Source organism: Musca autumnalis, unplaced genomic scaffold, assembly GCF_047663935.1.
Source record: "Musca autumnalis isolate F117 unplaced genomic scaffold, ASM4766393v1 scaffold_3, whole genome shotgun sequence".
Lineage (NCBI taxonomy): Eukaryota > Metazoa > Arthropoda > Insecta > Diptera > Muscidae > Musca > Musca autumnalis.
The window spans coordinates 15,024,192-15,051,909 of record NW_027411866.1 but is presented as its reverse complement, the minus strand read 5'-3'; the positions used below and the strand labels follow the sequence as shown (position 1 = coordinate 15,051,909).

Genomic DNA, 27,718 nt, shown 5'->3' with positions numbered 1-27,718 from the left:
ATTCTATAGAAGACCTCAACTGAGGTCATCTATTCTATAGAAGACCTCAACTGAGGTCATCTATTCTATAGAAGACCTCAACTGAGGTTATCTATTCTATAGAAGACCTCAACTGAGGTCATCTATTCTATAGAAGACCTCAACTGAGGTTATCTATTCTATAGAAGACCTCAACTGAGGTCATCTATTCTATAGAAAACCTCAACTGAGGTCCCCTATTCTAAAGAAAAACTCAACCGATGTCCCCTATTCTAAAGAAAAACTCAACCGATGTCCCCTATTCTATAGAAGACCTCAACCGATGTCCCCTATTCTATAGAAGACCTCAACTGTGGTCATCTATTCTATAGAAGACCTCAACTGTGGTCATCTATTCTATAGAAGACCTCAACTGTGGTCATCTATTCTATAGAAGACCTCAACTGTGGTCATCTATTCTATAGAAGACCTCAACTGTGGTCATCTATTCTATAGAAGACCTCAACTGTGGTCATCTATTTTATAGAAGACCTCAACTGTGGTCATCTATTCTATAGAAGGCCTCAACTGTGGTCATCTATTCTATAGAAGACCTCAACTGAGGTCATCTATTCTATAGAAGACCTCAACTGTGGTCATCTATTCTATAGAAGACCTCAACTGAGGTCATCTATTCTATAGAAGACCTCAACTGTGGTCATCTATTCTATAGAAGACCTCAACTGAGGTCATCTATTCTATAGAAGACCTCAACTGAGGTCATCTATTCTATAGAAGACCTCAACTGAGGTCATCTATTCTATAGAAGACCTCAACTGAGGTCATCTATTCTATAGAAGACCTCAACTGAGGTCATCTATTCTATAGAAGACCTCAACTGAGGTCATCTATTCTATAGAAGACCTCAACTGAGGTCATCTATTCTATAGAAAATCTCAACTGATGTCCCCTATTCTATAGAAGAGACCTCAATTGATGTCCCCTATTCTATAGAAGACCTCAATTGATGTCCCCTATTCTATAGAAGACCTCAACTGAGATCATCTATTCAATAGAAGACCTCAACTGAGGTCATCTATTATATAGAAGACCTCTTCTGAGGTCATATATTATATAGAAGACCTCAACTGAGGTCATCTATTATATAGAAGACCTCAACTGAGGTCATCTATTATATAGAAGACCTCAACTGAGGTCATCTATTATATAGAAGACCTCAACTGAGGTCATCTATTATATAGAAGACCTCAACTGAGGTCATCTATTATATAGAAGACCTCAACTGAGGTCATCTATTATATAGAAGACCTCAACTGAGGTCATCTATTCAATAGAAGACCTCAACTGAGGTCATCTATTCAATAGAAGACCTCAACTGAGGTCATCTATTCAATAGAAGACCTCAACTGAGGTCATCTATTCAATAGAAGACCTCAACTGAGGTCATCTATTCAATAGAAGACCTCAACTGAGGTCATCTATTCAATGGAAGACCTCAACTGATGTTCCCTATTCTATAGAATACCTCAACTGAGGTCATCTATTCTATAGAAGACCTCAACTGATGTCCCCTATTCTATAGAAGACCTCAACTGATGCCCCCTATTCTATAGAAGACCTCAACTGAGGTCATCTACTCTATAGAAGACCTCAACTGAGGTCATCTATTCTATAGAAGACCTCAACTGAGGTCATCTATTCTATAGAAGACCTCAACTGAGGTCATCTATTCTATAGGAGACCTCAACTGAGGTCATCTATTCAATAGAAGACCTCAACTGAGGTCATCTATTCAATAGAAGACCTCAACTGAGGTCATCTATTCAATAGAAGACCTCATCATAGGTCATCTATTCTATAAAAGACCTCAACTGATGTTCCCTATTCTATAGAAGACCTCAACTGAGGTCATCTATTCTATAGAAGACCTCAACTGAGGTCATCTATTCTATAGAAGACCTCAACTGAGGTCATCTATTCTATAGAAGACCTCAACTGAGGTCATTTTTTCTATAGAAGACCTCAACTGAGGTCATTTTTTCTATAGAAGACCTCAACTGAGGTCATTTTTTCTATAGAAGACTTCAACTGAGGTCATCTATTCTATAGAAGACCTCAACTGAGGTCATCTATTCTATAGAAGACCTCAACTGATGTCATTTATTCCATAGAAGACCTCAACTGAGGTCATCTATTCAATAGAAGACCTCAACTGAGGTCATCTATTCTATAGAAAACCTCAACTAATGTCCCATATTCTATAGAAGACCTCACCTGAGGTCATCTATTCTATATAAGACCTCACCTGAGGTCATCTATTCTATAGAAGACCTCAACTGAGGTCATCTATCCTATAGAAAAACTCAACCGATGTCCCCTACTCTATAGAAGACCTCAACTGAGGTCATCTGTTCTATAGAGGACCTCAACTGAGGTCATCTGTTCTATAGAAAACCTTAACTGAGGTCATCTATTCCATAGAAGACCTCAACTGAGGTCATCTATTGTATAGAAGACCTCAACTGAGGTCATCTATTGTATAGAAGACCTCAACTGAGGTCATCTATTGTATAGAAGACCTCAACTGAGGTCATCTATTGTATAGAAGACCTCAACTGGGGTCATCTATTGTAAAGAAGACCTCAACTGGGGTCATCTATTCTATAGAAGACCTCAACTGATGTCCCCTATTCTATAGAAGACTTCAACTGAGGTCATCTATTCTATAGAAGACCTCAACTGAGGTCATCTATTCTATTGAATACCTCAACTGAGTTCCTTTATTCTATAGAAAAACTCAACCGATGTCCCCTATTCTATAGAAGACCTCAACTGAGGTCATCTATTATATAGAAGACCTCAACTGATGTCCTCTATTCTATAGAAGACCTCAACTGAGGTCATATATTCCATAGGAGACCTCAACTGATGTCCACTATTGTATAGAAGACCTCAACTGAGGTCATCTATTCTATAGAAAAACTCAACCGAGGTCATCTATTCTATAGAAGACCTCAACTGAGGTCATCTATTCTATAGAAGACCTCAACTGAGGTCATCTATTCTATAGAAGACCTTAGCTGAGGTCATCTATTCTATAGAAGACCTTAGCTAAGGTCATCTATTCTATAGAAGACCTCAACTGAGGTCATCTATTCTATAGAAGACCTTAACTGAGGTCATCTATTATATACAAGACCTCAACTGAGTTTTTATTTTTTTTTTTTTTTTTTTTTTTTTTTTTTGAAAGTCCATTTCTCTTGACTTCGCCCAACAAATATACATATCAATTGAAAGAAATTTCATGACAATTCGAATGGTGCCCCTAAAATTAAAAATTAAATCTCACATACCCCTATCAAGGGAAATATGGGCTTACGCCACAAAAGATATGTATAAAGCTAAACAATACATAATGATCTAGCTCCTATGTAAATTGTGTGGCAATTGAGATGGCGCTTCCAAAAGTTAACTTAATTGAATTCTTCAAAATTTGTTCAAAACCTCCAGGGCACATATTTCGGGAAATATAAACTTCCCCCTATGAAAGATATATATCATTGTTATCAGGACAACAAGGCCTAACTCTTAAACAAAATTTAACCGCAATTATTATGGTGTCCCTAAAATAAACTTGAGCCCCATAATTGTTGGGTTTGACGTTTAAATGTTTTAGTGGCTTTCTAAAGATAAAAAAATTTAATTTTGAGGAGTTTGCAAATTATTATAAATTAATGTAAACTATTCCAAACGTTTGTCAAGAACTACATTTTCCAAAATGGTTTTTCTTTTTTGTAGCTAATAATTTTAATTCATTTTTTACTAAACAACTTTAGTAATCTGTAAACAATTCGATATATCCACTACAATTACACATACATACACACAAACTATTAACCAACATACTAAATGGGTTAGGTGCTCAACAATATATATAATTTTTGTCACATTTTATATGATCAAAAACAAAAAAAACTATATTAATAAAAATAAGGAACAAACGCAAGCATAAAAGAAGATAGAAGAAGAAAGATACGACAACATATTAATTAAGATCAATTATCATCATCATACAAACTAGTGTTAAAAAATACAACATTACTTAATACATAAGTATACAAACTACTCGTGCATGATTTGCTTAAATTTAGTTTTTTTTTTTTTGAAAGCAAAAAAGTAAATGAAAGAAAGAAAAAAATTATATATTACTCAAAAATGAAATATAGACTAAAATCAAATGTCTTAAAAGTATTGTTTTTAAGACATGGAACTACATGGCATGCGTGGTGAACCCATTTGTGTTAGTACCCGATCTAACCACTGTAATGGACCGTTCAAATGCAACTCAATCCAACATGGTGTTGAGGTTACTGTCTGACGACGATACTCGGCTCCCCAACCCTTAACAAATGACATACGTATAGTACACATACGTGTTAATTGATAGACTGCCTCAAAACCTTGTGATACCGATTGCGATAATAAGGCAGCAAATTCTTGATTATTGAAAATTTTCAAATTACAACCAGGCGGAATTTTACATACGGTAGCCGGATGCCAACCATAGCGTTGATTACAATTTGGCGATTGTACAAAGATTGAAGAATCACTTAGACATTCAGCAAACACCTCACCGCCAATGTAGTAGAGACGCACTCCCTTGCCAATGTGTCGACGTGTTTGCTCCACAACTTCGTTGCGATTGACATTTGATAATAAACCCAAACAGAAACGTTCCGAATTGGAGGGATCAGTAAAGCCATCCACGGTAATGGACGGTTGTGAAGCATGAAATGTTTCTCCCACACGTGTATTCAATTCATAATAGGATATGGAACACCAAAATGCCTGTGGGAAAGTAAGGAAGAAAAGGAAAGAGATTAGATAAGAGGCATAAATTAGTTCAGATTTTAATGTCGAATAATGAAACTATTGGTCTATTCCAAAACTGCAAGAATCTACTAATTTTTAGGAATGCTCATAAACATGTAAACAAATTGTATAAATGAAAGAGTGTTGTCATAATGCATACCACTTGATTGAAATCGATCATCTCCATACTTACTGGTTCATGATACATAACCGGTGCCGATTCCACGGGCGGTGTTAAACGTGTCATATTCATATTATCATTCGGATCAACGGGATCACCATCTTCACTCATATATCCAGGTGGCGGTGTACCAGTATTTGGCATACTATTACTACCCACACTCAAAACACTGGACTGTGAGTCCATATTACAAGAGCCGGGTGGCAAATTATTTGTTGTCATTTGTTGTTGCTGCTGCTGTTGAGCTGTAGCTCCACTCATATTACCCGTAAAAAAGTTACTCGGCGAACGTGGATCTTGCTGATGATATATATGCTGTTGTGGATTATTCCTACCTATATCCATGTATTGTGGTGGACTCAGTGATGCACTGCGTATAGTTGCTGCATTATATTCCGTATTATTTGGTATTTGATGTGTATGATTATCGAGCGGATAGTCGACAATACTATCCGGTGGTGTTGGCAATGATTTCGGCACTAATATGGACAATTCCAATTTCTTGTAATGATATGGATTTATACAAATATCATCCTTGCGCAAATGAAATGCATATTCACAGTGATCCAAAGCTTTTAGTTCATTTTGTGATTGTAGATCGGGCCAACGCCACAAGCGACAATAGATAACATGCGGCAAACCCTTGCGTAGGTTTTCACCCGAGGCAGTGGGTTTGCTGCGCGGTACAGTGACACACCTTGTATTGGGATTTTGTGTTGATATGGCACGTTCAAGTTCTTCTAATGAGGAATTCTTTTTGATTTTTTTAACTAGATTTTTTACAGCCTTTTCTGACCACTTGCCTTCGACGCTATCTTCGTTACACTTTTTTAATGCCAATAAACGTTTAACGACTTGTGGTGTAAATGGCAACATTTCACGTTAACCGGTGAGGTTAATTTTGTTTTGGTTTGTTTATTTTTTTTTTTTTCAGTACTACTTTTGCAAGCAGTTGGCAGCGTTTTTTTGTTTTGTTTTTGTTTGTCCTTTGACAATATTGCACTTGATGAAATTGTTGTTATTGAACTCAAAATTTTTCACATTAAAAGCATCCAGCTAAAGGAAAAGTAAACCAAAAATCATCATTAAAATAAGCATAATTTGTTTTTATATTATCTATTATTTTCAACTTTAGGTGTTAGGTCAAATTCCAATTAGTTACATTTCCCAATTGGCAACTTACTAGTAGTTTTTTTGCTTGCTTGTTGTTCTGCCTCTTATTAGGTATGTTTTGCTTGTTATTCTTATTTCGTATTTTTCTTATATCTCGCTCTCTTCTCTCCCTCCTTTGTCTGTTAGCCCCCTCTCAATTCTGTCTGCCTTTTGACCGAGACGACTTCTTCACTAAAATCAATCGCACCACAGAATATTCTTTATATTTTTTCAATCTTTCCACTTCTTTTTCACTTCAATTTCAGTAAATTCAAATTCACGTGTATTTTGTTTATAATTCTTGTACCACTATCATATTTTTTCCAGCAAAAATTTCTAATAAATTAAAGAATTTATCTCCGAACAGAAATGAAAAATAAAAATAATTTTGTCGCTTCTAACATAAATACAACACTGAAGGATTGATGGATCTACAGATCGAAACATGAAGGAAACCCAGATGGATCTATAGATCGAAACACACGAAATGATGCTAGATATTTGACAGCACGCAAATTGTTGAGAGTAACTTCACTGAAATTTTGACATGAAGATAAAAGAAAATGTAAAATAAAACGATATGTTTGTTTCATACGAATATTGCAATAAAGCAAAATTGCAGAACACATGAAAGAGAACATTCCTAGTTTGACTATAATCGTCCGATCACCATAGATACATCTCGATTCCCTGATTACGAAAATATAAAATTTTGCCGGCGGTCATAAGTCCCGGTCCACACTAGCGTGAATTTCATTAAAAAATTTCATGAAATTAGGTGTTCTTAAATCGAATTCCCCTCTACAGCAATTTTATGATTTTACTCTACTATGAACGTCGATCAAGAGACGCATAATTTCAAATCAAAATTTCAGTGAAATTACTGTAGTGTGGCCCGGGACTTACCGGTTATCCCGTTATTCTAATTGAAAGTACGGATAAAAAACCGGATTTATAACCGAAGTTTCTGAATATTAAAGGTTTCTTTAAAATTGTAAGTTTCTTAAGTAGCCGGCCTTTGGCCGGAGATTTAAAACTTTCTCCTATGGACGGGTTCAAATTTAAGCTACGCGGACAATAGTTTCATTATAATTGTAAGTTTTCTTCCTTAAGATTTTAATAATTACCACGATTTTTAAGCAAAAAAATATAGTAAATATACCTTTTTTCTCTAACTCCCAAAAAGGGTTTAGAATCTAAACGGAAAATACACTCTGTTTCATGTCAATAGCACATTTCAAATTGCTTTTTGTTACTTCAGTTAAGTCGATATCCGTGGGGTAACCTCGGGAAAGTTTATATATCTTGGTTTGGTTTGTAATATTTATTTTTTAACAGAAAGTTTGGCTTCGATAACGTACAGTTATATTTATACCCACAGCATTTATGCTAACGAGGGTATATACACTTTCATACGGGCAAAATATGCTTCATCGAAATAATGGTTTTAGACCCCAAGTATGTTTGGACGAAATGTGTTTCAGACAATTTGGAGTCGATTGAGCAATGTCCGTCCGTCTGTCTGGCTGGCTGGAGCGCACGATAACCCTCGAACGGATCAACCGATTCGGTCCAAAATTTGGCCTTAGTAATATTTTGTCCAAACATAGTTTAAGTTTGAAGATAAGCCATATCGGTCCACTCCTTCAGGTACCTCCCCCACAAAAGTTCAAAAATGTTCGAAAAATGTGTTCATACGGCAACTCTTGAAGGGAGTGGCCGAATTGGTCCATACTTTACACATCCTAATATATCTACCAGATATAGATCAGGTTCAAATATGGACTATATTTGTCCACTCCATCCGGTACCTCCCACACAAAATTTCGGATAAGTTCACTTTAAGACCTGCTCAATTACGATGGTAAACGTTTTTTCAGGGGCAAGTCCATACTTCTTGAGCAAACAGCCCAAAAGGTGTAAAAAACCCAATGGTACCATATGTAGAGGCTGGAGATCCACTTCCATAATGGTCAATGTAGATCCATTCCTTTTAGTATCTCCTCCGCAAAACTTTTGATCTCTAATCCTAATGAACATTTTTGTCGGTTCAAATTCCCAAACTTTTTATAAACCCCTAAATACATACGTTTTTTTTTGGGAAAAAATGGTTTCAATATATACAGGCTGAGGGTATATCTCTGTCGGCAAAGCCGGCTGATACTTTTTTACTTGTTTTTTTTTTTAATTTTCTTTCAAAAATCCCAAAAGTTTTACGGTTTAAATTGTTTAATCGGAATAGCACATTTTTTAATAACTTGAGTAAAAATATAAATTTTGAATGCTACTGTTACGATTCTTTAAAATTGGAATAAATAAAAGCTATTTAAAGTTTAAAACGCTAAAATTGGTCGTACTATGGCTTTAATACCGGGGAAATAAGACCTTATGAAAGCTGTGGACTTTAATTGTCTATAATACGTTAACAATTTGGCATAAATTGACAGATTCTTCTTAGTTTTATAAAAAACAAAAGAAAAACGGAGCAATGAAGAGAGATGGTGCAAAATAAACTTGAAATTCTAATGAAAATTGGGTATTTTTGATTGAGAAACTTCAAGTCGTAGGACTTCTATTCCATAATACGGGCCAATGATGGCAGTAAGATAAGTTAATCATTAAAATATCAGGTGATTGTTATTACTCTGAGTCTGAGCCAACGTACTATCAAGAAAAAACGAGGTCATTCCTATACACAATTCTGTAAATTGTGCTCGCCTAGCACACATTTTTCGCCTTACATTGCAAGTAACGAGTAAAGTTGGAAATTTGTACTGTATGTATGGAAAATTGTGCTCGCCGAATCCAATTCAGCACAAAAAAGATCATCCCGATATTTGCATTTTTACAGAAATTACAGTGATTTTTCGTTGAAAAACACTATTTACAGAATTGAAAAAATCCTATTTTTACGGAAGTGATCATGGTATAAGTAAAGAGGTAGATTTAAATGAAAAAAATCTATAGAACCCTTGTTTTTCTTGAATTCCTAAAACTTCAAAATAAAAGCAACAAGTGGGTTTGTTTACAATGCATTTTTTGAGCATTTTATAAAAAACGCGAAAAATGAATGAAGAGTTAAGTTTTCCCACATAATCGAGTTGTGAATATGATAAACCGATTGTTTCAATGCAAATCTCACCAATTTCTTCCATACAAATGGTTTAAAAACAATTTTAAAAATCATTGAATTCGATTGTTTTTAAAATTGTTTGGCATATTATTCAAACACCACACATACATACACAGTTTGTTTATATTGTTTTGAAGTTTTAGGCATACTCGAATGAAAAAATTTAAATTGACATAAAGCTTTGGCTAACCTTTCTTATTAAACCATGGAAGTGATAAGTTTTTTTCATTTTCAGCGAATAACGAGTAAAGTTGAAAATTTCCAATGTATGGACGAAAAATTGTGCTCGGGGAATCCAACTCAGCACAAAAAAGATCATCCCGATATTTGCATTATTACAGAAATTACAGTGATTTTTTCATACAAAATACTGGTTTTTCGAAATTGCCATATCTTGAAAACGGTTAGAGAACGGCACAAGTTGGCAAAAATTGAGTAGAATTCAGCGCAACTTTTGTTTTACCGAAAATCGATAATTGCAATTCTTTCATATTTTCGAAAATATCGGTTTTTTTCGAAAATGGTAGGAGATATCGAAAAAAGTTTTGCGGCACAAATGAGTACAACTCGGCACAACTTTTCTTTTTTCGAAATTCGAAAATTGCAATTCTGTTATGTATTCGAAAATATCGGTTTTTTCGAAAATGATACGAGATATCGAAAACATTTTGCGGCACAAATGATCACAATTCAGCACAATTTCAATTTTTTCGAAAATCGAAAAATTCAATTCTGTCAAAATTTTTTCGAAAAAAACTTTTGTCGAATAACGCAGCCATTTTTTCGAATTTCCAAAAATTTGTTGGCACAAACCTAGCAAAATTCAGGACAACTCAGCTTTTTTCGAAATTCGAAAATTGCAATTCCATCGGATACCACATGGACAAACCTTATGTGTTTTTTCCAAAAAATGCAAAGTTTCATGTCAAAATATTATTGAAATTACTCTAGTGGCCCGGGACCTATTGTCTGTGAAAAAATGATGGGCAGCTGAGAGACAAACGACAAATGTATTTAAAAGTTCATTTAGACTACGTTGGATTTAGCAATTATCTGGGTTTATTTGACATATGTTGTATGAAAATGACAACTTAAATCCACTGGATTTGCTAAATCCAGCATAGTCTAAATCAGGCATATGTGTTCGTAAATCAGACTTGTATTTCAAAATTTCCCATGAGTTTTGTCTTTTCACAGTTTCAACTTAAGGGAGAACGTGAAAAAGCTCAAGGAGAATTTCGTTCAGAATAACACCCGTCAATTCCACGTACGCGTCAAATAAATAAATAAATCCTCGTTTAGACCTTTTCGCCGGGTTAACCTTTTTACGAGGACTTTTTGAAGTATACTTAATAAAATTGACATTTTAAATCCGGTGAATTTACTAAATCCACTTATAGGCCTTTTAGATATGATATAATTAGCCGGATTTAGCGCATTATCAGATCAAAAACTACCAGATTTCCCATACAAAAATAAATTCTCGTATTGAGTGGATTTGTTTTAAATCTGGCATAAATCCTCGTATACAACTCTGTTTTTTGCAACATGTTGCTAGAAAATACAAAAAGTTGCAAGCTGGCACAAGAAACAAGGTAGATGTATCGGTGAATTGCTATAATAAAAATAATTTAAAATGTCAAAATTTGTAAACAAGGTGAAAAAATTAAGGATAGCAACCCAACTCTAGTTGCGTTGCCGATATAAAATTTATTGACAAAAAATCGAATTTCTACATTGAAATTCATACCTTTTCACAATTAAATTAGTAGCTGAAGATTCAAAACACTGATATTGAATGCATTTTACAAACATTTCTGTCGTTTCACTTATTTTAATTGTATGATTTTCTCTTTTGGCAACACAACTATAGTTGCGCGGAAAGGAACAGGGCTATTATCATATATGTAACTATAGGGAGGTTCACAACGTTTAACATTGCTTTGTTTGTTTTGCCATTTCTTGCAGCTGGCATTTTGTTTGTTTTGTTGCGATATTAATGCGTCATAATAAATAAATTTCTCCATAGTACGAACGTAATTACTTGTTTTGTATTAGTAATAATAATCGTTTACAAAATTGTTGCAATAAAAATTACATGTTAAAGATTTGTAAATAAAATACAGCGCAAAATAACTATAACGCGACAGAGTCGAAGGTCATGGAAAATTTACAAGTTGAAAATACTGCAACGTCCAGAGAAAACGACGACTTATTCAATGCTATAAAAAACAAATTTGCAGCTAAGACAACAAACGAAGCAGCTTCTTTTAGTCCACCCAAATTTACAATACCAACATTAAAAATAGCCAGTGGCAAAGTAGACCAGACATCAAGTGGGTCAGGGTCACCTTTAAATGATTTTCTTCTGAAACAACTGCAAGACAAAGGAGCAAAACAAAATGGTTTTGTATTGCCCGACTTACAGCCAAATAATGCATTTGGAAATGCCAACAATATATTTGAGATTCCATTGCTAAAAACGTCCAATAATAATACTAGTGGTCTCAGTAGTCTAACATCCGCTATTAATAATTTGCAAGTTAACGAAACCTCCTCAAGTATCGAACTTCCATCCATTCCCTGCACCACCACTCCTGCTCCAGCAAATACACCTGCCATAGACCTATCCACTGCTTTAGCTAGGAATACTTCACAGCATCAAGGTACACCGCCAACAAGGGTATTCCAAAGTAAACATAAACAACGCCAACAAAAACAATCCATTGGAGAATTAGATTTTGAAATTCCTTTTATAGACTGTGATCGCTTGGATTCAACAACGAAGGTTTTAATTTCCGCCCCAGCCAATGAATATTGTCAAATTGATATTTCACAAGTTCCACTGAAACCAAGTTGTGTTCAACAGCCCTCAGCGGTGGGTAGTTTTTTGTGTTTGGTTGATAAACACTATGTTCCATCACCTGCAAAATACTATATGACAACCACAATGTCCGATTGTTACACTAAAGCTGTTAAACATACAATAAAACCCTTTGATTTTAATACAAAATCACCAGATGACTTAGTTTTGGCCGCATTGGAGAAATATCAAAGGCGTCATTTTCATTAAAGAAGAAAAAAAAGTACAACAAATTGATCAAAAATATTAGTAATTAAGGAAATACCTATAATATTGGAAAAGAGCAAAACAATAAAGTATGAGAAGTACAATGTTGGTGGAGATTAGTGGTATATGCGTTGTTTCTTGAGATTTTTGAATGTTGTCCTACGTAATTATTTTCTTTAAATTTAAATTTGCTTTTAATTTTTAATAAATTTCCTATATATACAGTACAAAAAGTAAATTTATATTTCAACAATTATGTATATTAAAGTTTTGTTTTTATTGACGAAAATAAAAATATATTTAAAAAAACGTATTGCCATCGTTAAGTTGTTAAATTAGGTTATAAAAACTATGTAGCATGATGTTCAGTTTAGGAGCTCCATTTGGATCGATATGGAAAACTTTACCAAGTTACTCTTTATATTATTAGGGGGAATCCCATACTTATCGAAAGCATCAAATTCCCCCTAATAAAATTGTCATCGTTGTAACCAATAAAGGCTTTCAGTATAAGGGCGGTCCTAGCGAATAACATAAACTGGGCTTAAGCCCAGGTTATATACTTATGGGCCGATTCCGTACAGCGAGGCGAGTCATGACGCGTCGTCTATCGTCTCTGTGACAAAATTTAAAAAATGCACTACGTACAGCGATAGAAAATAATCGTCGATAACAAGTTATTTTTATTTTATTTTTATTCGTTAGTAAAAATGAACGGCGAAAGCTAATTTGTTGTCGCCGGAAAATGAACATTACGGCGACAAAATTTGACGTCGTCGTGCGACTTTTGCCATACGTAATGGAAAAATTGCAACTGGCAACGCGACACGACTCGCCTCGCTGTACGGAATCGGCCCATTAGTCTTGTGCCAGACTATGAAATTTTTCATGAAAATGTTTGAGCTTATGGGTAAGAAGGGAGAAAGCTAAAAGCTAAAATATTTGTATGTGTTATTTTCAGTGTCTGGCACAAGAGTAACCAAAAGGATGTGGCAAACATCTGGAGATTATTGCTACCGTTTTCCGCTTTCTTCAGGAAAAATCAACTGTTGCCAACATTCTCTCCTCCACATAACATATTAGGATAGTGGAATTAGGCTATGGTAACTGTACTTTTTTCCCCTTCATCAATAATGGATATAAGGCAGCAATATGCACAACCATGGACTAAACATTGTGCTAGTATTGTGGTAAACAACAACATCGTCTTCCCTATGCTCCGGATCATTGCTGATTATATTTATTTATTTTCATATTTTATTATATTTACTCTGTTCAAACGATATGACTGGCAAAAGAAGTAGGGAAAAGTTTTTCGAATAAAAAGTTGCGAACAGCCCAATCATCAATATCAACTCACTGTGAGTTGTTTCACTTTCTCCTTTAAGTTGCAACGGTAGAACGACAAAACTCCCGCGGGGTTTACATTCACGATTGGGTTGAAAACTTGAAAATTCTTGCAAAAAAGGGAACAGATCTATGGTAATTTATATGAAAAAATGTCACATGGTTTATGATGGGGCGATGGAGCAGAAACATGTAACTAAACACCTATTTTGTTTTTAAATAAGCCTTTTAAAAAAGTTGATGTGGGGCCAGATCACCTGAAAATATGACAAAATTTGATGTACTACCAAGCCAAATAAGTATACACACTTTACACACACTGTTTTGTTTCACGTTGTTTCTGGTAAATGAACAAAAGCCAAAGGTTAACCAAGTTCGAATTTGTTTGGACTGTTCTTTTACCAGAAGCCAAGAAAGCGAAACAAGTAGGAAAAATTCATTGATTTCTAGCCTTTATTTCTCTTACTAGGCGTTTACACCAGACAATTTGTCTTCAAATACAACTCTGATTTTTTCATAGACAGCCAGATTAACAAGTTTTTTTTTTTTTTTTTTTTTTTTTTTTTTGTAAAAATAAATGAAATAATAATTGAAATATGTTGAGAACAAAAGAACATGAACGAAAACAAAACATGTGAACGGAAAACAAAAGGAAATCGACGATTTTCATTCAAAATTTTAGAGCTGTTTTTGCAGTTGTCGGGACACCTACGTCACATAGGCAAGTTGTGGGATTTTGACAATCAAAAAAAAAAAAAAAAAAAAAAAAAAAAAATAATTGAAATATGTTGAGAACAAAAGAACATGAACGAAAACAAAACATGTGAACGGAAAACAAAAGGAAATCGACGATTTTCATTCAAAATTTTAGAACTGTTTTTGCAGTTGTCGGGACACCTACGTCACATAGGCAAGTTGTGGGATTTTGACAATGAAAAAAAAAAAAAAAAAAAAATTATTGAAATATGTTGAGAACAAAAGAACATGAACGAAAACAAAATTGTGAACGGAAAACAAAATGAAACCGACGATTTTCATTCAAAAATTTTAGAACTGTTTTTGCAGTTGTCGGGACACCTACGTCACATAGGCAAGTTGTGGGATTTTGACAATCAATACATGAACTCAACTGTCCTGTCATTTTTAAAAGCAGGGTTATATCTAATAAATGTCTTAAAACTTGATGTGTGACCAGATCATCAAACCGTAAAACCAAGATTTGATGTACTGCCAAGCCACTTTATAACGCCTTTCTTTAATAGTACGTTTACATTTCACGAAGTCGAGTGAATTTCAACTGTCAATTCCTTCGCGTATATATCAAATGAAATTCATTGGATTCCATTTGGCGTATATACAATGAAATTGACAGCTGAGTGGATTTCATAAATGTAAACGTACTCTTATCATATTTTGTTAGGGATTGGAGATGAATGAATTTTAAGCGACTTAAATCTAGGCAAGGCAGCTTATATACTTGGGCCTTAAGGGGTCGATTATGGATAGCAACTCAACTGTAGTTGCGTTGCCAGAAGAGAAAATCATGCAATTAAAATGAGTAAAAAGACGGAAATTGTTGTCAAATCCAATCAATATTAGTGTTTTGAACCTTCAGATATTAATTTAATGGTAAAAAAGTGTAAATTTTAATGCGGAAATAAAAAATTATATTACTAAATTTGCTGTGGGCAACGCAACTGGAGTTCGATTGCTATCCATAATCGACCCCTAAGCCTCTCAAATTCATTGGAAAATTGGAGTTTTCTTCGTTAACCGCTTTTACACTTCCATGCCAAAATAAATAAAAACAAATTCTTAATTTGTATCAAATATTTGTTCTTATTTTAATTAATTTTTCAGAAATATTTTCTGACTATTCAAAAAATAAAGTTTTTGTAAGGTTATGTAAGTTATGTTTTGCAAGGCATGTACAGGACACGACATTTAAAACTAACAGTCTATTGGAAACATAGAAAAAATTTAATTTTTTAAAACTAAAATAGGAATTGGAATAGGTAATAGTTGCCATATACAAATATAGAGATTTCCTCTGGAATTGGAATTGTTGAGTTAAATGAAATTCTTTCTTATAAAAAGAAAAAAAAAAACAAATTTAAATACTAAAAACGTATTAACTTATGAATAATTAATTCAACTATATAATAGAAATACTTTAAATCTTATAATACGTTGCAAATGTTATTATGCCTATGGAATAATAGTTTTTAAAATTCAAAATATATGTGGGTATGTAGGTATGTTGAAATGAAATATTTACGTATTCTTTCCATGGCTCTACGCTCAGCGTGCATGAGCTTTTTGTATGTGAAAATTTAATGCTCCAATGTGGGCAAACTCCTTAGAACAGTATCTACATTGAGGATATTTAGTTTTTCTTACTAGTAAATTTCCCTCTTCATCGTCACTTTCGTCATTATCATTCTGACCATTATCATTGTTCTCATTATCTCCACCACCATCATCATCGTTGTCATCTGAAGGCACCTCATCAAGATCAACACATTCTGTCGCACTTACACGTGGATTTTCCAATAAAACATTTTCAAATTCCATAGGGGCTATATCAGTGCTGGTTCTAAGCCCTAGTGAGCGTTGCCTTTCAACTTGTTCACGTATATCGGGGTTATCTTCACATGTGGGACAGGCATACGGTCGCCTCTGGGATTGTGTTGAATTGAAACTTTCTTTACAAAAATCACAACGGTAACGACAGTGCAGCTTTAAGTGATTCGATAAATGATGTTTTTGCCGGAAACGTTTACTACAAAATGTACAGCCATAGGGCCGTTCTTGACTATGTGTCTCCACATGAAGTTCACGTTCTTCTTCTGTGCCAAGAATTTTAGCACATACCATACATGGATAGCATGTTTCACTTTCATGCGTCAATACGTGGGATATAAAAACACTAGATGTGGCAAAATTCGATGGACATATGGGACACTGAAACTCTCTTTCCTTTGAATGGGTTTTCATGTGATAACGTATGGCTTGTTTGGATTTAAATCCTTTTGAACAAAATTCACATTTAAATGGTGTGAAATTGGAATGTTTTATCATGTGATTGCGATATAGGGAGAAATATTGAAAGGTTTTTTCACATAGTTTACAATGAAAACTACCCTTCACATGTGGTCGATTACGTTTTTTACCTCGCCCTCTAGACGTCGTTGAGCCTAGATCATCGTTAATGGAGTCATTATCATTATGAGCCATGGATTGTAATAAAAATTCTTTGTTACTATCCGCCGCTCCACCCATCTGTTGGAAATTATCAGGCTCATCGAGTAAAATGGCATGCTCATCATCTTCAATATGTTCATATTCGAATTGCGCTGTTGTATTATTAGCGTCGTCGTCCTCCTCCTCCCCCTCTTCCTCCTCATCATCCAATAGATTAACTACTTCACCACCAGCACCACCTCCATTTCTATGGGTTTTAAAATTTGCCTTTTTGGATGAAGATTGTTGTTCATCACTGTCTTCAATGTGTACATTTACATCCAAATAATTTGCACAATCAAAATACTAAAATTAAAAATGCACATAATTAGTTATTTTGCAGAACACAAAATAAAAAACAAACAGAATATTTTACTTCGAAAACGTAGTCGGGAACGAATCTCGAGCTCTACATTGAAATATTGCTTCGGAGATAAAAGATTATGATAAAACATCGGTATATTTAACCGGCAGGGCTGTATATCAATTACACGTTTTCCCAAATGAGCATATTTTGAATTATTTGACTTGTTTTCAGTTTCAACAGCGGTCTAAGCGGTTAAATTTTTAGCCGTAAGATTCCTTAAATAGGTAAGAAGCGTATTTTAAAATTGTAAAAAAACCTCTCTCTCTTGATGGTTTTGTCTATTCTAAAACTGGAATGCACGCCTATTAGGATTTGAACAAACATAAGGGTTCAAAATAATAAATTCATATTTTTTGAAGTGTATGAAACCAAGCCTTTCACATTTTAGCCAAACAGATCTTAGTAAAAATTCCATGTTATTTGAAGAATGGCAAGCATACGAAAATTTGGAATAAGAAAAAATGTTTGTGGACTGATCGCGGATCATCTTGTCATATATACTGGTGGTAGCCCTTGGGGTTCTGATTACAACGATATACATTTTGTGTTGCGGAAGTCCATACTTCTCGAGATAAAAGCTTCTGAAGTTCCAAAAAATCCCTTGGAGAAAAAATTTAAATTTAAGAAAAATGTTGTTCCCGTGCCCTAGATTTGCACTTGTCCATAGGAGAAAGTCTTAAATCCACGGAAGAAGGCTGTCTGCTTAAAAAAAATATTAAAAATAAAAAAATCGCGATTAGGCCTTAAACTTTACTTGTTCTGAAAATGTCATATTGACCCTACTTTTTCATATATTTGTTATCAAAATTGTATTTTTTTCTACTTTACACCTTTATTATGTACTTGGTTTAGTTTTTGTTTCTTTTTTTACTCAAAACAAAACTAACTAATAAAAGTTTCAAACAACCCTTATCTTTGAACAACTTTGGAAAAAAAGAGCAAAGTAAAAAATCGATTGGGGTAAATTTTTTAAAGAAAAAAAAAGCGCTATGTGTATACCATGAGTCATGGTGTTCTTTTTCATAAAAAAAGAAAAGGTGCTTGCATACACACATACAACCATATAGATATGGGTGACCTTTTTAAGAAAAAAATATTCACAACAGACTTAAACGAAACTAAAAAAAAAAAATATAAGTAATCTTATAATCAAAAAAATACCTACAATTACAACTTACATCTTGTCCTTGATTGTACGAATCTTCAGCTGTAACATGTTGTTCCTTCTGTTCATCGACACTAACATCTTCACCATCATCATCTTCATCAAAATATTGGGAGCCACCCATATGCTTGAATTTTATGTGACACACAAATTCCCCAATATCTCGCGTAGATTTCTGACAATATGTGCATACGAATGTCCACTTTTTTGCATTGCTGGTTACAAATATCTCTCCACAATGATTTCTGGATTCATGAACAACTGGACCATTGCTAAGATTCTTTTTTGTTTTGCTTGACGACTGCTCCTGTCGTTGTTGTGTACGATTATCCTGCCTAAGACGATAATGTAGTTGTTTCTTGTCTTCTCTTGGAGGAGGATGGTTGGCATCCAAATTTGGATTCTCCGATTTTATCACAAAACCAGCCATTTGTAGAAGATATTTCAAATTTCTTGGCCCTTTCCACAGATATCCTTGTTCACTTTGTTTCTCTACTTTCCTTTTTTAATAAGTCATTAAATTCTTATAAAAATCATTTCTCAAAAAAATTTAGTGTTATCATTTCACGGTGAATGTCAGGCCAAATTAATTGCTTTGGAAAAAACACAAGTAATTTATGGCTGTTATCTTATTATTTTTGACTGTATAACAGAAAAATACCTTTGCTAATGATTATTTATAAACTTATTAACAAATTGTATTGATTTAACAGCTATTTTTTAACAATTTATCGGCAAATTCTCTGATGAATTAGACAGACAAGCAGAACTGTAACACTTTGAGAATTTAAGAGTGTTGTTAATACAATGCTAGTTAAAAAAACGTCGGAAAAATGCGCCGTCACATACAACTGAAACTTGAAACAGCTGTTCATTTTATAGAAAACAGACTATTCACGGCAAATTGTAAGCAATATAGCATACTTTTCGGCATTTTAAAATTTTAATTTTAAAAAAAATTATTTAATAATTAATATTTATACTTGTAATGGACACAGGGCATAAACAACATTTTAACTGTTCGTCCCAATTTACATTGGGCGAGTTTACTTGCGGCAATTGTCATTTTGTAGGAGAGAGAGGTGAGGCATATGGTAACCCTTTGCCTCTCAGCACCCTCTCTCACCTACAAACTGACAATTGCCGCAAGTAAACTCGCCTAATGTAAATTGGGACTTCTTCGTCAATATATGTTGATAGAATGGCACATTAACACAAAGTGTGTCGACGCTGCATGATAAAGAAACGTTAATATTTTTTATTGTCTTGTTACAACATGAAATATTTATCGCCAGACTATGAAAAATTTCATGAAAATGTTTTGAACTTATGGGTAAGAAGTTAGAAAGAGAGCGCCTTCACCTCCGCTCCCTCCTAAAAGCTTAAATAATTTCATGTTTTATTTTCAATGTCTGGCAAAAGAGAAACTTTTGTCAAAGCTATTTGTCAGTTCGGCTGACTTCCGAAACGTCAGTTGCTTTGTAGTCGTGCATGAAAGTAGGGGTTCTTAGATCGAGTTCCATACTAGAGCCATTTTATGAAATTGCAGTAGTGGGAACTCGATCTAAGAACCCCTAGTTTCAAGCAACTGACGTTTCGAAGTCAGCCATAGATTCTACATTATTGTGATTTGAATTTCTTTGTATTTTAAATCACAATAATGTTGGTCTTAGTGCCCGACTGTGTGTGCTAGAGACCCTAGAAAGCCAAAAACAACATACCAATTTATTAAAAAAAGACAAAAGCTATTGTTTATTTAGTTAAGAAAATAATAATCATCACATAAATATTAGAGACAAAATTTATTTGAAATAATTTAATCGACAATTTTCTTAAAAATATGTGTTCTATGCACGTTCCAAACGGCATATAGGACCTTCTTCAACCATTTTCAAATCCACTTTGGGTCCAACTAAATCACGAATATTATTTATGCCATATTTGATCATTGTGGGCCGTTCCAAAGACAAACCCCACGCAATAACATTAACATTTTCCGGCAAACCCATAGGCAATAACATTTCCGGACGGAAAACACCAGAATTACCAACTTCAATCCATTTACCCAAACCAGGATGGAAACAAAATATTTCCATACTTGGTTCTGTGTAAGGATTATAGGCTGGTTTAAATTCCAATTGGGTTATACCCAATTTGCGGAAGAACTCATAGAGAGTACCAATTAAATCGCCTAAAGTCAACCCAACATCAGCAATAACACCTTCCACCTGATGAAATTCAGCCAAATGTGTAGCATCAAGGGTTTCGTTACGGAATACCTTATCAATACTAAAGTATTTGGCTGGTTTGAAACCTTCAGGTTGATTTGCCAATTTATAAAGCATACGAGCACTAACGGCTGTGGTATGGGTACGTAAAAGATTTTTTTGGGCCTCCTCCAATTTCCAGTCATAGCCATAACCCTGTGAACCGTAACCACCGCTGGAATGTACTTTCTTTACACGTTGCAAATAGTCTTGGGGAAATTTGTAACTCTTTGCAGGATGATTGATGAAGAATGTGTCATGGGCATCACGGGCTGGATGTTGTTGAGGCTGGAACAGGGCATCAAAATTCCAGAACGACGATTCTACATAGTTGTTCGTTGGCATTTCGGAGAAACCCATTTCCAAGAAAATTTGTCTAAATTCTGTGCGCACCTTTAACAAAGGATGCAAATGACCACGGGTTGGTGGAGCTCCCAAGGCATCAAAATTGTAAGCCTTGAATTTCAAATCTTTCCAAAGGCCTGAAGCCAACATATCAACAGTCAAATCTGTTTCTAATTTGGTAAGGGTGGTGGAGAATTCCGGTCCTTTGGTCAAAATGAAACTTTTTGTAGTGATTTCTTGGAGCAGCTTGCGTTTTTTATATTCGGTAACTAAATTTGCGGCCAAATCAGTTTTTCCAGCTGCCACTGCAATGAGATTTTGCTGTACTGTGTCTTCAATTTTATCCACTTTGCGTTTTACCAATGGAGGATTCACAGATTTATCAACCATAATCCAACCCTGGGACATGGCTTTGCTAAAACCCACTTTGGCATTAGGACCACTTTTCATAAGTTCAGCTTGTGTAATGCCATCAAGGGGAACGGCGTTGTAGAGGACAGCTTCATGGCTACCTTGGGCCACAACCATTTGACCCTCTTCAGTGACCTCCAAAGATTTTCGGGATGTTGTTTCGGCATTTACCAACTCACCATGCGCTTGTATCGATTTAAGGGCTCCCACAATTTTCTGATGATCAACACCAAAAACATCTACCAAATCTAAGGTGTCCACCTTCTCAACAGTATCCAGGTGTTGGAGTATTCTTTCGGTAAGATCGGGATGCATTTTTATGCCGTAGTTTTATTCAATTTAATCACAAAAATCCCCAGCCGAAATGGATTTGTTGGCGTGTTAAATCTTTCTCCGTAATGTTTTTGAGGAATTTTTGACATTTGCAAATTGCAAAGAAAGCGTGACGTACGACTGAAATTTTTGCAGAATTCGTTGACGGCGTCGGACCGATTGGAGAAGGCAATGTGCTAAGTTGTTTTAATTATTTATGAATAAATCTTAATTAAAGATTCCGATTCGTATTTTTTCACTTAAAAATAGTCCTAAATGATTAAGCTTGTACTTAATATGGTGACTAAGGTACTATAATAGTGAAATAATTAAAATTGTTTTGTTGACGCCGTCACTTTCAAATTCAATTTATTTACATTCAATACTAACTAGGCGTTTACACTGGACTATTTGTCTTCAAATACAACTCTAATTTATTAATACATACTCTAAAGCCACACGCTGAAACTTTCCCATTATTTTGGCGTTCATATAGTATGTTTACATTTTCGAAAGCGAGTGGATTCCAACTGTCAATTTCTTTGTGTATACGTCAAATGAAATCTCATATGAAATCCATTGGATTTCATTTGACGTTTAAGCAATGGAATTGACGTTTAAGCAATGGAATTGACAGTTGAAATCGAGTGGATTTCGTAAATGTAAACCTAGTAATAGATCGAGTTCCATACTAAAGTAGTTTTATGAAATTACTGCAGTGGCTCATCTCTCGCCGCAGAAAGGGTTGTTCGCATCCCCTAATTGCGAAGGCAAACAAGTAGTCTTGAAATTCTGAAATCTTAAAGTTGAAATACAATCTTCTTACCCTTTCATACCTTCGGCGTGTTCGTGCTTTGGCCGTTGGTGTTTCAAGGCCAAAATATCGGCTGTCTCCCAGCCATGGTGGAATAAGGTGTTACATCAAATCATAGTCCATATTTACATTAGGCAATTTTCCTTGCGGCAATTGTCAATTTGAAGTAGGGAGATTTAAATTTACTATAACACTGCAAATGCAAACTTCTAGTATTCATTTCTTGAAAGCACATATTAGTTCTGTTCCAGAACTAAAAAGTTTTTACAATTTTTATCACTTTTACACATTTTGCGTTCCCGTACACAAATTTTATATGAAAATCGTTACCACTTTATAAAGTATAGTACACATTGACAAGCAAAACTGACAGTCATCGAGGTCTATTTCGTGAATATCAAAGCCTAATTGAAAAATTTCTTTTATAATCTCTAAATAGTATCGTAAATATTGTATTTCAAACGTTTTTAGCTAAATAAAAGTTGTTATTTGCCGGAAAATTGTCCTTAAAGTACGTTGACTGTCTGTTTTGACTGTTAGTGTGTACTCCCCTTAAAGTACGGGAACAGGCCAACTATCTGTGTTCCTTTAGTCGATGGTCAGACTAGCAAGGTTTCTTGAAACCAATTTCGTTAAAATTTCTTTTCAAGTTTCGTTAGTGTCCACACACGTTAACGTGAAATTTAAGATTTTTTCCTGTCCTCTTTATTTTACCATTCGCGTTTGTTGTGTTTCTCATACCAATAAAAACAAAACAAACATAAATACATGATGAAATAATAAGGTGGCGTAAAACGACCAGCTGATTGGGTTCAATCTGTCAAATTTTTTGTTATTGTGAATGAATTGTATGAAAACGTAAACAAACATTTTGACATATTGAAGAATTTTCAGCCAAAAAGAAGTTGTTGTTGTGCTACTTACGTGACCTGTTAAATAGATCTTGACATAAATAAACTAAAAACAGCACAGAATAATTAACATTTATAATTAAATTAATATTAATACATATTTAAATTTTCACTATTTCATTAATTTAATGTTTTTATTAAAGATTTTTATGCTTGCTATGCTGTTAACGTTTGCTTGAGAAAATAAAAATGAAAGAAAATGGAAGAAAAAATCTTGCAACGAACAACAAGAAGAGGCAACACAACAAACACAGAAAACCATGTACATGGGTTTCACTACTTCATACCCCTCGCCTATAAACTTGACGTCGCCATGTTGAAATCGTGCTAGTCTGACCATCGACTTACTTACCTGAGGTTACAATTTTTAACCTGGGGTTCAATTCTGTTTCTATGAAAATGTGAAATGAAAACTTTTATAAAGGAGAAAACTGTCAAATGAAAAAATTATAAAGGAAATATATTTCATTTCAAATTTTCATAGAACAAGAATCCAGCCCCTGCAAAGCGTTCCTTAACCCCAAAAAATGGTAAAACTGGCAGCAATTTTTAAGAAAGTGAGAGAGGAGAGAGAGCACGTATGACTTTCTCTTCTACCACAGGCTACCCGACAAATTTCTGCGGGTAAAAAATGGCAGAACTGATTTTTCGACTTTTGTTTGACGATTATTTTACAATGAAGAAAAAATGGACGAAAAACAGAAGAAATAGTCGAACGCTGACAAAACTAAATTAAAAACTGTGAAATAAAAGGCGAAAATTGATTTTTTATGTTTCTTTTTGATATTAGGTGTGTACGATAACCCAATAATTTGTACAAATTCGTAAAAATTTTTACTGAATGCTGTTCGATAACAAAATTATCCAGCAAAAGAGAGCGAGTTTGGAGAGATTTTTGGAGAGTTTTTTGACTGAGAACTTGCAAATTTTTGGTGGGAAAATTTGTCCCGCAAAAATTTGAAAGTCTGATCAGCTGACTTTTAATCAGCTGTTCAATGTAAACTTGAAATGTTAACATTTTTGAGAAAGAAAATTTCACAATTGCACATTTTTTAGATTCTAAACATGGCACAATTAGAAAGGTAGATGCTTCAGCCCAGCTGATCGAATCTAAAACGTCAAAAAACTAGGAATTCGCCATGAAAAATCAAAACAAAAAACCATATGATTCGGTAAGTAAGAGATAGCATGTCTACACTTTATAGGCAAACACAAGCGATAAAAAGAGACAACAAGAGACCATTTGGCGAAAATTTTGACAGTTTACATTACAAAAAAAGTTGCTTTGTTGTAGCAATTCGCCGATGCATCTACCTTTCTTATTGTACCATGGATTCTAAAGCGTTGTGGATAGGGTTAAAGCAGTGATGGCCAAAAACACACATTTGCAGATTATAACTTGCGCTAGTGTGAGTGGAAACGTAAACAATGCGTTAACCGAACGAATGTGTTTACAGTGTACGTGTGTGTCGTATGCCCGCGGGCATAGGAAAGTTGTTGTTGGTGGTCATCACTGGTTCCGTTTGGTTTAAAATATGTATCAAAAGAAACAAAAACAAATTTCATACATTTTCGGAAACAGCTGACTTTCTTGCAAAATGCTGTTCGATAACTTTCTGCAATTTTTCTTGCTTGAGAGAGTAAAATTCACTGAGAGAGCTTGCTGGAACTGACTGAGTAATTATTGCTGGGAAAGTTATCGTACACACCTATTGCTACCAGATTATGGTGGAATAAGAAGGTGTTACATCAAATCATGTCAAACGTCAAATTTGCTCACAATAATGGCCTTGTAGGCTTTCTTTGTATTGATATCGAATAAATAAATAAATAATGCATTACTGTGAATTGCTTGTTTACAATTTGTATGTGATTTTATCACAACAACGCATTTTGACAACTGGTATGAAGATCAGCTGTTTTTGGCGTTACACCTTATTATTCCTCCATGTACCAGATCTAACATTTTCCGTTCCTTTACTTTTCTGGTAAAAATGTTCATGAGAGAGCAATTTTGACACTTTTACCACTCTTACCATTAAAAAAGTAAAGGAACAAAGCTATTGAGACTTCAAAAACCCCAGTAGGGTTTTGTCCTGTCAGATCCAGTTCACATTTTATGGCCCCATCTAAACCAGGCCTAAACTACAGTTTTTTTCCATTTGTCGGGCCTTTATCTCAGAAACAAATAGGAATTTGGCCTTGCTGATTTCCCAAAACGTTCCCAATGTAATTGCGAAACTGAATATAAAATAACAAAGGTGGTAATTTTGGAATCAAAATTTATCATTAGATAAACTTCTCGGAAGAACTTGACAAAAAGCCAAGTTTCCACTTTATTATTAAAAAGTAATTGTTACATATCTAAAAAAGAGCACACTCTCATACATATACTTATTCTTTATGGGGATGTGTGGAAATGGAAAAGTCCAAGCGTTTGCATATAATTGCCACAATAAAAATAAGAAAAACAAATGAAATGAGTAGCAATGGTTCCTGCAAGAGTAGAACCTTTGAAAAGTTATAAGTCAGCTCGAAATTTGAGATATGGTTTTCAACCACATCCTTTTTGGTGAAGGTAATGGTTGGCCTTCCAAATGTATCCAAATAGGTGTGTGTCAGACCATCTTCCTGTCTCTCCACGGGGTAGGGTGTTTTCAACTTAATGCCAGTACATCCCTCAGGCAATATAATCTTAACAACAGCTTCTTCAACGTACATGTCATCGAAGATGTGATCAATTAAACGCATTTTCAGCAAATAGTTGCTACCCTCACTGAAAAGGTATTCGAACGATGGCATATTATAACCAATGGTGTATTGAGTTTTCCAGCCACCGAACAATGGGAAACGTGGTCTCAACTCCAAGTCAACATATTCACGCATAACATTCATATTGGATGTGGAGATGTTACCATTACTATCGCGATAATAGACACCAAATGCTGAAGCGGGCAACATGGTCTTGTAAGATTTAACAGCCGACTGACCGGAACGAGTATCTTTTTGGAATTCATAACGGGAAAATGAGCCCTTCAATTTAGCACCGGAATGGGTGATTTGGATATTTTCTTCGACGGCAATGTTACCCCAATGGGAAATTTGTATGGTTCTTTCCAGGCGATTAACAGTCATAAAGGGATTTTGGTTTTCATAGTGGACGAAAAGCTTCTCCTTGTTAAAGGCTGTAACAGAAAAATATAATTACAAAATTTCTAAGGGATGAAGCAATTATTAAGTTCTTACCTGCAACATTCTCATAAGGTCCATATTTCAGTTTACTACCCGTTAGTGTGTATGGTTTAGTTTGATTATAAGCTATGACATTCGAGGAACTTAAGACAACCTGTGTTTTTTGTTCACTAGTTTTATAGGGCGTAAAGAAATAGAGTAGGCCATTGTATTTCACTAACTGCTTATCAGATTGTTTTATCTCCTCTGGATATGGTTGCAATTGTTTGACAAATACCAATTCCACAACTAATTCCTGAGTTGTTGCGGCTTTTGGAAACTCAACAGTGTAATAGGTCACATCATCTTTCTGTTCTTTTTGTAGTTTCAAATCTTTTTTCTTCGAATCTTTCACGTTGATATAGGAGAGAGCTGCTTGCAACTCATTGGGAATGCCTAATTGATATTTAGAGAATGTCTTGCCGGCATCATCGGTGGCTGTGATTTTCAGTGTTTCTTTTGTTAGTTGTGTAGATAAGTCCAAAACACGATCTACATTTTTGTTAATCACTTCGGTGTGAGCAAAATGTAAATTTAGAACAAATAAAATGCCACAAACAAGAAGTTTTATGGATTTAGAAAAATGCCGCACCATCACCATTTCCGTAGCTTTTAGACACGTAAGAAAAATTTTTCGGTGTTTTTTAGCATCGATTAAGTTTACGGAGGCACGTATAGGTTTCCTAAACGGCGTTAGCTGTTTTTTCGATGAACTGCGGGAGATTTAGCCGGTGTGACTCAACTATAAAATGAAGGGAATTGGGAATGTAAATTGCAAATAAAGATAGTCTATTTCTTTTCAAAAATAACACATAAACATCATGTGGAAATAATTCAGATTTTTATTCATTCTGAATGAAAATAATTATACTTCCACTTTAGCTCTTTAATATCCATGCCGCCGCCATAATTCCAACG

General features: G+C 34.6%; 5 protein-coding genes across 6 annotated transcripts; 1 reads left to right on the top strand and 4 right to left on the bottom strand.

Moving 5' to 3' along the window:
* Positions 1-3,761: 3,761 nt before the first annotated feature.
* On the bottom strand, positions 3,762-6,645 carry Smox (Smad on X protein). The gene is made up of 3 exons (XM_073976820.1): positions 6,216-6,645; positions 5,045-6,088; positions 3,762-4,827 (listed from the first exon to the last, which is right to left on the bottom strand). Exons 2-3 carry the CDS (start codon positions 5,906-5,908, stop codon positions 4,237-4,239), a joined length of 1,455 nt encoding a protein of 484 aa, XP_073832921.1. The 5' UTR covers positions 5,909-6,088; positions 6,216-6,645; the 3' UTR covers positions 3,762-4,236.
* Positions 6,646-11,262: 4,617 nt separating this feature from the next.
* On the top strand, positions 11,263-12,620 carry LOC141398973 (uncharacterized). Its single transcript, XM_073976825.1, has one exon. The coding sequence runs from the start codon at positions 11,479-11,481 to the stop codon at positions 12,388-12,390; it is 912 nt and encodes a 303-aa protein (XP_073832926.1). The 5' UTR covers positions 11,263-11,478; the 3' UTR covers positions 12,391-12,620.
* A 2,929-nt stretch (positions 12,621-15,549) lies between these two features.
* On the bottom strand, positions 15,550-19,318 carry LOC141398964 (uncharacterized). Of its 2 annotated transcripts, XM_073976814.1 has the most exons (3): positions 19,171-19,318; positions 18,523-19,102; positions 15,550-17,283 (listed from the first exon to the last, which is right to left on the bottom strand). In XM_073976814.1, the coding sequence occupies exons 2-3, from the start codon at positions 18,937-18,939 to the stop codon at positions 16,036-16,038; spliced, it is 1,665 nt and encodes a 554-aa protein (XP_073832915.1). In that variant the 5' UTR covers positions 18,940-19,102; positions 19,171-19,318; the 3' UTR covers positions 15,550-16,035. The 2 variants fall into 2 exon arrangements, with proteins under 2 accessions (XP_073832915.1, XP_073832914.1); XM_073976813.1 differs by having other exon boundaries at positions 18,523-19,318.
* A 915-nt stretch (positions 19,319-20,233) lies between these two features.
* Positions 20,234-22,150, bottom strand: alpha-PheRS (phenylalanine--tRNA ligase alpha subunit). The gene has a single exon (XM_073976819.1). It carries the CDS (start codon positions 21,845-21,847, stop codon positions 20,357-20,359), a length of 1,491 nt encoding a protein of 496 aa, XP_073832920.1. The 5' UTR covers positions 21,848-22,150; the 3' UTR covers positions 20,234-20,356.
* Positions 22,151-25,837: 3,687 nt separating this feature from the next.
* On the bottom strand, positions 25,838-27,718 carry LOC141398970 (dolichyl-diphosphooligosaccharide--protein glycosyltransferase subunit 1). The gene is made up of 2 exons (XM_073976821.1): positions 26,816-27,718; positions 25,838-26,754 (listed from the first exon to the last, which is right to left on the bottom strand). Exons 1-2 carry the CDS (start codon positions 27,399-27,401, stop codon positions 25,964-25,966), a joined length of 1,377 nt encoding a protein of 458 aa, XP_073832922.1. The 5' UTR covers positions 27,402-27,718; the 3' UTR covers positions 25,838-25,963.